Below are 9,254 nucleotides of genomic sequence, written 5' to 3' on the forward strand. Positions count from 1 at the left end.
ATCACGTGGACTGGGATATGTTCCGCATTGCGGCGAACAATAACATTGATGAATACGCTGATTCGGTTTGCGAGTTAATTAACAAGTGAATCGGTGATGTTGTACCCACAGTGTCTATTAAAACATTCCCCAACCAGAAACCGTGGATTGATGGTAGCATTTGCACAAAACTGAACGCGAACCACTGCTTTTAATCAGGGCAAGGTGTCACAATTCGTGTGTATAGGTGGCAGGGAAGTCAAGCACAGGAGAATTAAACTTGGTCAAATGGAGTAATTTAATAAAACAAAACATAACTCCAAAACCATGAATACAAATTAAACAAATTGGGTATGAGGACCCGTCATGAACCAAATACAAACAACACGACACTGAACATAAAACAATCTCTGACAAAGACATGATGGGAAACAGAGGGTTAAATACACAACAGGTAATGAATGGGATTGAAACCAGGTGTGTAGGAAGACAAGACAAAACCAATGGAAAATGAAAAATGGATCAATGATGGCTAGAAGACCGGTGACGTCGACCGCCGAGCACCACCCGAACAAGGAGAGGCATCGACTTCGGCAGAAGTCGTGACACAAGGTGACCGGAAACATAACCGAAGAACAAACAGTGTAGCTATTCCCTCCGCAAGGCAATCAAACAAGCTAAGCGTCAGTACAGAGACAAAGTGGAGTCGCAATTCAACGGCTCAGACACGAGAGGTTTGAGGCAGGGTCTACAGTCAATCACGGACTACAAAAGAAAAACCAGCCCCATCGCGGATCATGATGCCTTGCTCTCAGACAGACTAAACAACTTTTTTGCTCGCTTTGAGGACAATACAGTGTCACTGACACGACCCGCTACCAAAACCGGCCGGCTCTCCTTCACTGTAGCCAACGTGAGTAAAACATTTAAACGTGTTAACCCTCGCAAGGCTGCAGGCCAAGACGGCATCCCCGGCCGCATCCTCAGAGCATGCGCAGACCAGCTGGCTGGTGTGTTTACAGACATATTCAATCAATCCTTATCCCAGTCTGCTGTCCCCACATGCTTCAGAGGGCCACCATTGTTCCTGTTCCCAAGAAAGCTAAGGTAACTGAGCAAAATGACTACCGCCCTGTAGCACTCACTTCCGTCATCATGAAGTGCTTTGAGAGACTAGTCAAGGACCATATCACCTCCACCCTACCTGACACCCTAGACCCACTCAATTTGCTTACGCCCCAATAGATCCACAGACGACACGATCGCCATCACACTGCACACTGCCCTAACCCATCTGGACAAGAGGAATACCTATGTAAGAATGCTGTTCATCGATTACAGCTCAGCATTTAACACCATAGTACCCTCCAAACTCGTCATTAAGCTCGAGACTCTGGTTCTCGACCCCGCCCTGTGCAACTGGTTCCTGGACTTCCTGACTGGCCGCCCCCAGATGGTGAGGGTAGGTAACAACAGCTCCACCCCGCTGATCCTCAACACTGGGTCCCCACAAGGGTGCGTTCTCAGCCCTCTCCTGTACTCCCTGTTCACCGATAACTGCGTGGCCATGCACACCTCCAACTCAATCATCAAGTTTGCAGACGACACTACAGTGGTAGGCTTGATTACCAACAATGACGAGACAGCCTACAGGGAGGAGGTGAGGGCACTCGGAATGTGGTGTCAGGAAAACCACTTCTCACTCAACTACCTGCCCTCCAGGACCCATACACCACCCGATGTCACAGGAAGGCCAAAAAGATCATCAAGGACAACAACCACCCGAGCCACTGCCTGTTCACCCCGCTATCATCCAGAAGGCGAGGTCAGTACAGGTGCATCAAAGTGGGGACCGAGAGACTGAAAAACAGCTTCTATCTCAAGGCCATCAGACTGTTAAACAGCCATCACTAACATTGAGTGGCTGCTGCCAACATACTGACTCAACTCCAGCCACTTTAATAATGGACAAATGTATGTAATCAACTTATCACTAGCCACTTTATATATAATGTTCACACTACATTACTCATCTCATATGTATATACTGTACGCTATACCATCTACTGCATCTTGCCATCTTGATGTAATGTATCACTAGCCACTTTWAAACAATGCCACTTCATATAATGTTTTCATACCCTACATTACTCATCTCATATGTATATACTGTACTCTATACCATCTACTGAATCTTGCCATCTTGATGTAATGTATCACTAGCCACTTTAAACAATGCCACTTAATAATGTTTACATATCTTACATTACTCATATCATATTTATGTAATGTATTTTATRCCATCTATTGCACCTTGCCTATGCCGCTTGGCCATCGYTCATCCTTATATTTATATGTACATATTCTCATTCACCCCTTTGAGATTTGTGTGTATTAGTTGTAGTTGTTGGGGAACTGTTAGATTACTTGTTAGATATTACTGCACTGTCGGAACCAGAAGCACAAGCATTTCGCTACACTCGCATTAACATCTGCTAACCATGTGTATGTGACAAATAAAATGTGATTTGATTTGAACATGCGTGCCAATTAAAGATCTTGACTAATCAGATGCAAGGCCCAATTAGGGCGTAATCCAGCCCAGGTGTGCAGCCYGGTTGGTTGTTAAAAKCTACCTCAGKTTCATCAATTGTAGCATAGCAGAGGCACGCTGTCCTCTAACCTACAGAGTCACATTAGTTGTTGGCATGGGACTCATGATGGCAAACATGCTCAGGTTATTGTTCAAGCAACTGGTTTGGTTTTTACTTGTGGAAAACTTCTTAATCTCTCCTGCTTTGTCATMTACTTATAGCACTGACACATGGCAACAACTTCCAAGGCGAACACCGCAATTTGACAATCGGCCACGCTTTAAACAGCCTCCACTCCAACAAACGGTTTCAAGGCCAGTTCGAGTAGAAACTGTCGCTGTGACGTGCCATTCAGACTACATGGAGATAGTCGTGAAGGCTGATYTGTTTAAACTCGGTAATCTAATCGACGTGGATGACCTGCGACTTGGAGTTGAACAGTACCAAGACCAAGAGCACTGTAGGGCTACAGCTTCAGCAGCCGGAGATGAGTACAGAATATTTGCAGCACTTTCGGACTGTGGAACCAAGTACCTGGTAATATATTTATATATTTGTTTTCAGTAGTTGACTTCTTGAAACAACCTTCTTTTAAATGCTGCTTTGTGACTCCACAGATGAACGAAGACTCATTGATCTACACAAACCTCCTCAGATATACACCCAGAACCACACCAGATGGCATTATTCGAATGGCTGGTGCTGTAATCCCAATTGAGTGTCATTATGAAAGGTGAGTTTAGGCTATACTGTTGTATGACGATCATAGGAATCCTGCGTTGACCTATTGGTGTATTTACCGGTCTGTACTTTCTGTTTCAGGAAGTACAGTTTGGACAACTCTCCTCTCCAGCCGACCTGGATCCCTTTCACCGCCACAGTGCCTGCTGAAGACACTCTGCAGTTCTCATTGAAGCTTATGACAAGTGGGTATATRAATCCTGGGCTGCATTTTGCAGGGTACAATTTTGTTGAACATTCAGATAATCAATCAATCAAAAGGATACAATGGCACTCTCCCAGAAGCTTGGTTAAACCTGTGAATTGAATGTTCAGATATACATTTTTTTTTTTATATAGCCCTTCTTACATCAGCTGATATATGAAAGTGCTGTACAGAAAACCAGCCTAAAATGCCGAACGGCAAGCAATGTAGGTGTAGAAGCACGGTGGCTAGGAAACTCCCTAGAAAGGCCAAAACCTAGAGAGTAACCAGGCTATGGGGGGTGGCCAGTCTTCTGGCTGTGCCGGGTGGAGATTATAACAGAACATGGCCAAGACGTTCAAATGTTCATGCATGGTCAAATAATAATCACAGCAGTTGTCGAGGGTGCAACAGGTCAGCACCTCAGGACTAAATGTCAATTGGCTTTTCATAGTGTTCATTGAGAGCATCTCTACCGCTCCTGCTGTCTCTAGAGGGTTAAACAGCCGGTCTGGGGAAGGTAGCACGTCCGGTGAACAGGTCAGGGTTCCATAGCCGCAGATGTAAATGTACTATGTAGCACAAATGCCCCTCTGACATGCAAAATACGGAATCACATCAGACAACTGTTATTGGGGACACTTCTATCTGCAACGTTATACAGTTTGCCTACTAAAACATGGCCCTGTTAACAAACCCCTCATTTTAATCCATTATTTGATGCTCAATAGTTGAGTGACTATTGACAATGTTCTGGCCGGGGTAGTTTTCATAGACTCGCGTTCGTAACTTTAAAACGCATCGCTTGCAGTACGGTCTTTCATATCAGCGATACATTTTCAAAAAAGATAAATTACTTCACGTTTTATAGGGTTCCCACACGGACATAGTTCCATGTGACAGTGCTTGTTAATGGTTAACATACAGAAGACAGAGGTGTACCGGTGCTAATTAGTTCTGTGTCTTCAAACACCTGTGTATAAACGGAAGATTGACGCCACGAACGTGTTGTCACTGAAATACTGTTGGCTACAACTAAATGGGGTAGAGTAAGTGTTGCGCTTGTGAAGTGGTATGAAAGAGGGCTTTGTTTCTTGAACTACACTGCAATAGATGCTTTAGCTGCCAGGGCCAATTCACATCTAAACAGATGGTCTTTGGACTATAAGGAGTATTGTTAGGCTCCATTAGTTCATTATTGGATATCCTGTCTTTATTGCCATTTCCTTTCCAGGTGACTGGCTCTATGAGCGGGCTTCTGGAGTCTACTTCCTGGGTGATCCCATCAACATTGAGGCGTCTGTCAGGGTTGCTCACCACACCGGGCTCAGGGTCTTTGTTAGCAGCTGCGTGGCCACACTGGACCCTGATAGCAACTCTGTCCCCAGATATGTCTTCATTGAGAGTGATGGGTAAGCAGGGGGGGAAAATGGCTTAGAACGACTATTCTCCGGCTGGCCCGTAGAGAACGATAGAATATGCCATTTGAGGGCTTCCACCATTTTTTAAAGTAGTCAACTGGTGCTTGGTGGCTTTGAGACTTAATTGGTTACTAAGGACGATGCCCCAATATGTATTTTAATATTATCTCCCTCCAGGTGCTTGATGGATTCCCAGCTGCCTGGTTCCCGCTCTGGTTTCATGCGTAGAACCCAGGACAACAAGCTCGGGTTCCACATTGATGCCTTTAGGTTCTACCAGGAGGACAAGGCAGAGGTGAGGATGGTATTTAAAAATAAAGAACAGATGTTGTAGAGGCCATTATGGGTACTGTAGTTAAATGATTCTACAGTAACATAATTTACAGACATTATGTAGGCTACTGTGATTCTGAATCTTTGTTTTGCTTATCCTGTTAACAGCTGTACGTCACCTGCCACCTTATGGCAGTCCCTGTCATGGCCCACGCAGAGCCTAGCAACAAGGCATGCTCCTTCATTGATGGCAGGTGGGATAAGTCACATTTCCTTAGCTACTGTTACTGGGCTGTGACCTATTCACTGGAATAACCATAGCTTTTTAAAAAAGGGGTGTGTTCTTGGTCCATGAGTAGATCTTTCATACATTTCAGATGGAGGTCTGCTGATGAGAATGATTTGCTATGTGGGCGTTGTCCAAGCCTGAGTAGACAGAAGGGGGTTGATCAAGCTCCAGCACAACGTCCCCTCAGTCCAAGACTAGGTGGTAGCCAACTTGAACCTCGTGTCTACAGCAACAAAGCCCCAGCCTCTGGTGACAATTGGAGTATTGGGATGAAAGCCAAGAAAGGTGTATTTGACATCTTAATCCCTCTATTCCATCACCAACTTCTCAAAACACATTGCAGGGGTGGGACCTTCCCTCAATTTCCATCTCTACCATATTGGAGAAGACTAATTGAGTGTCTTGACTGCAAATGTGTGTGCTTGCATGTGTTTAATTAATGTGTTGTCCTTTTAGTATGGGACCAGGATACTACATTGGGCCCCGTGATGGTCCTTCCAAGTAAACAGAAGAGTACACCTGTATCTCCACGGATGAGTGGMGGTTTCGATGTACCTGGCTTCCCTGCCTCAAAAGGGGACAGGAAGCCTGTATCACCTGGCAGTCGTTGGAGTGGCATGGACTACAAGAGAGGTAATTTGACTCTGACATGGTGTAATCTTATTCCTTATGTAGTGCACTACCTTTGAACAGGTAGTCTTGATAACCCAACCCTAGGCAACAGTAGTGACTAGGGTCTGGTTTCAATGACTGACTCGTTTGGCAACTTCTCCCAACAAATCACGAGGCAGACATAGCAGAAAGTCATGATTTGAAACCAAATTTTATAGGGAATACCTTTGCAGTGGATTTAGTAAGGTAGTTGAGGCAAACTAGCCACTGGCATAATGCACTCATTAAAAATAACTGATCTCCATCTTGCTAGCTACTCTTTTGTATGTATTCAAGCGGATAAGGTAGTGACATTGGCATAGAGCAACTAAAATAAGTCTGCCTAACTCGCATTCTAGTACATACAGAAGTGTAAAGCCAGTTTATATCATGTGTGGGATGCAACCAGGATGTCTAGGCTATTGCCCAGACCACGATGCACTGGTCAAAAGTAGTGCACTCTATAGGTCATCGGTTGCCACTTCGGACACCTGTCTTTTCCTATCCCTATAGTCTAGCAATTCTGCCAACACTGGCTATGTTAATCTATTACATTTAATTCCAGGACCTTATTTCACCCAATCCCAAAATGCAGCTAGTCCCTTGGGTCTGAGGGACCCAACAACAAGCACGGTCTCGTTAGCTCTAGAACAAATGATGGCTTCATCAGGCAGAAAGAACTAATCGCCCAAAGCGTTCATGACAGTACGTTACTGTTTTGCATGTATGATAATTGCATGTAGGCTCTGTGCTAAATAGTCTGTTCTCAGAGCTGGAGGCCACTCCAGACCCTGAGTTGATTCCTACACCTGAGCCCAWTGGAGACCTTGAGGTTACCACAGAGAAAGAGGGTCTGACTGAGGATCAGTATGAGATTGGAACCTATTGAAAGGGTATGTATGGGATGATGGTACTGCTATTTTAGAGGGAAAAACTGCACATGGCAAGCAGGTTAGCACTTATTGGGATGGCACTGCAGAATGTTCACTAACTGGCACAGCCACAAAGTAATAAAATAGGATTTTTAAACATTAACCTCACTGCCAACCCTAATGCCTAACATTAAATTAAAACCAAAAAGCATACATAGTTACAATGTAGCCAATTTTGACTTTCCATCTGGCACATCTAGTGGAAATCGCTCAGTTCTGCCTCCATGACAATACCGTCTCAATAAATGTCAACCTGCACATGGCAATTGCCAGAATCACTTTTAAATATCTGCCTCTGACTTCAGAGCTTTTGATGTGGTTTCATAAAGAAGGGATATGTTCCCAGTCCACTATCCAATTTCTAGAATTGGAAGGCGTTGTCGTGGTGGCCCATAATTGACTTTCTCCAAGCAGCAGCACTCCAACTCACTGAGGTTGGTGCCGGTCCTGATGTCCCAGCACACAAGGAGGATGACACTACAACAGTGACATAAGCACCACATCTGCTCCTGGCGAACTCAACCAGTGAAGGGACTACCACAACACAGATGATGTCTCAAGAGATGCCTGTTAATCTCTTTGAAAAATAAATGATTTAATGCTACTTTGACTGACTTTCTGTCTTCACCATTATGCACTACATGCTAGAGTAATCTGAAATATTGCCTTCATTTGTTAAAGTGAGTGCCTGTTGCTGCCAACTGATATTTCCTAGCTTAGTCTTTGGTCTGTATCGGTGTTTGCGTAAGCCAGACATCACATCCTGGATTAATGTGACTCTGTCCCAAGGTTCCTGATTGAGCAAGTAAGCTATTGGGCTTGCAATGTGAACTCTGGCTATAAAGTGTCTGAGGAATGGGTGGACTGCACAGGAGGTTGGTGGCCCCTTAATTGGGGAGACCGGGCTTGTGGTAACTGCAGTGGAATGGTATCAAACCCATGGGTTCCAAGTGTTTGCCATTCGCGCCGTTCTTCCCTCAACCTCCACTGGCGGACTGGAACCAGAAATTGGCACTGGCATTTCTAACTGGTCCTTTTCCTTAAACCGCCCCTTTGTTTTTTGGGAGACTTCCATTATTATCCAGAAGGATCGTTTAGAGTTGTGTAAGCCTAGCCTCGAAGTCAATGGGAAGGCTTTGGTCAAGTTCCTCCCTGACTACATTGCAGATGCATGCCAGATCTTAAAATGCCTGGTTATGTATTTAACAAATCGGCTAACCACATACAGCAATCTGATGCACTGTTGATGACGTGGCACACAACCACTGGATGCAACGCCTAAGCATCTAGTTGGGCAGGCGCTACGGTCAGAAATGCACATGGGATTGCCACAGCACCTGTTATGATTTCAACAAGCCAGAGATGAGAAATGATCAGGTGCCAATTCACACCCAATTTATATGGCTGCATGTAGACCGGCAGCACAACTATCTCCACTAATTGGTCTAGACCAATCGCAACATTGTTTTTCAGATCGGATTGGTCAAAAGGCCAATGAGTGAAAAAATGATCAGAATTGGGCTGCCTGTCTAAACGCAGCCAATGGCCTTAGGGTTCTAGGCCCATATTCCCAAAGCATCTTGGAGTATAGAACAGCTTATCAATGGATCGGTTTTGCCTTTTAGATCAGTGCACTTGAGCCTTGTTCACACTGCAAGGCCTAATGCTCACATCTGTCTTAAAAAAAATATATTTCACCTTTTTAACCAGGTAGGCTAGTTGAGAACAAGTTCTCATTTACAACTGCGACCTGGCCAAGATAAAGCAAAGCAGTGAGATAAACAGGGTTACACATGGACTAATCAAACAGTCAACACAAGTCTATATACAGTGTGCAAATGAGGTAAGATAATGGAGTTAAGGCCATAGTGGCAAAATAATTACAATTTAGCAATAGATGGGCAGAAGATGAATGTGCAAGTAGAGATACTGGGGTGCAAAGGAGCAAAAAATATATAACAGAATGGGGATGAGGTATTTACAGATGAGCCATGAACAGGTGCAGTGTTCTGTGAGCTGCTCTGACAGCTGGTGCTTAAAGTTAGTGAGGGAGATATGAGTCTCCAGCTTCAGTGATTTTTGCAATTCGTTCCAGTCATTGGCATCAGAACTGGAAGGAAAGGTGACCAAAGGAGGAATTGGCTTTGGGGGTGACCAGTGAAATATACCTGCTGGAGCGCGTGCTGCTGT

At 44.6% G+C, this 9,254-nt stretch overlaps 1 protein-coding gene across 2 annotated transcripts; it reads left to right on the forward strand.

Moving 5' to 3' along the window:
* The first annotated feature begins 2,618 nt into the window (after positions 1-2,618).
* On the forward strand, positions 2,619-7,668 carry LOC111982350 (zona pellucida sperm-binding protein 3-like). Of its 2 annotated transcripts, none has more exons than XM_024013909.2 (10): positions 2,619-3,110; positions 3,191-3,306; positions 3,396-3,499; positions 4,733-4,910; positions 5,097-5,214; positions 5,361-5,446; positions 5,570-5,766; positions 5,938-6,114; positions 6,903-7,025; positions 7,479-7,668. In XM_024013909.2, exons 1-9 carry the CDS (start codon positions 2,688-2,690, stop codon positions 7,019-7,021), a joined length of 1,518 nt encoding a protein of 505 aa, XP_023869677.1. In that variant the 5' UTR covers positions 2,619-2,687; the 3' UTR covers positions 7,022-7,025; positions 7,479-7,668. The 2 variants fall into 2 exon arrangements, with proteins under 2 accessions (XP_023869677.1, XP_023869678.1); XM_024013910.2 differs by having other exon boundaries at positions 7,411-7,499.
* The last annotated feature ends 1,586 nt before the right edge of the window (positions 7,669-9,254 follow it).

This window comes from Salvelinus sp. IW2-2015, linkage group LG21 (genome assembly GCF_002910315.2).
Source record: "Salvelinus sp. IW2-2015 linkage group LG21, ASM291031v2, whole genome shotgun sequence".
Taxonomy (NCBI): domain Eukaryota; kingdom Metazoa; phylum Chordata; class Actinopteri; order Salmoniformes; family Salmonidae; genus Salvelinus; species Salvelinus sp. IW2-2015.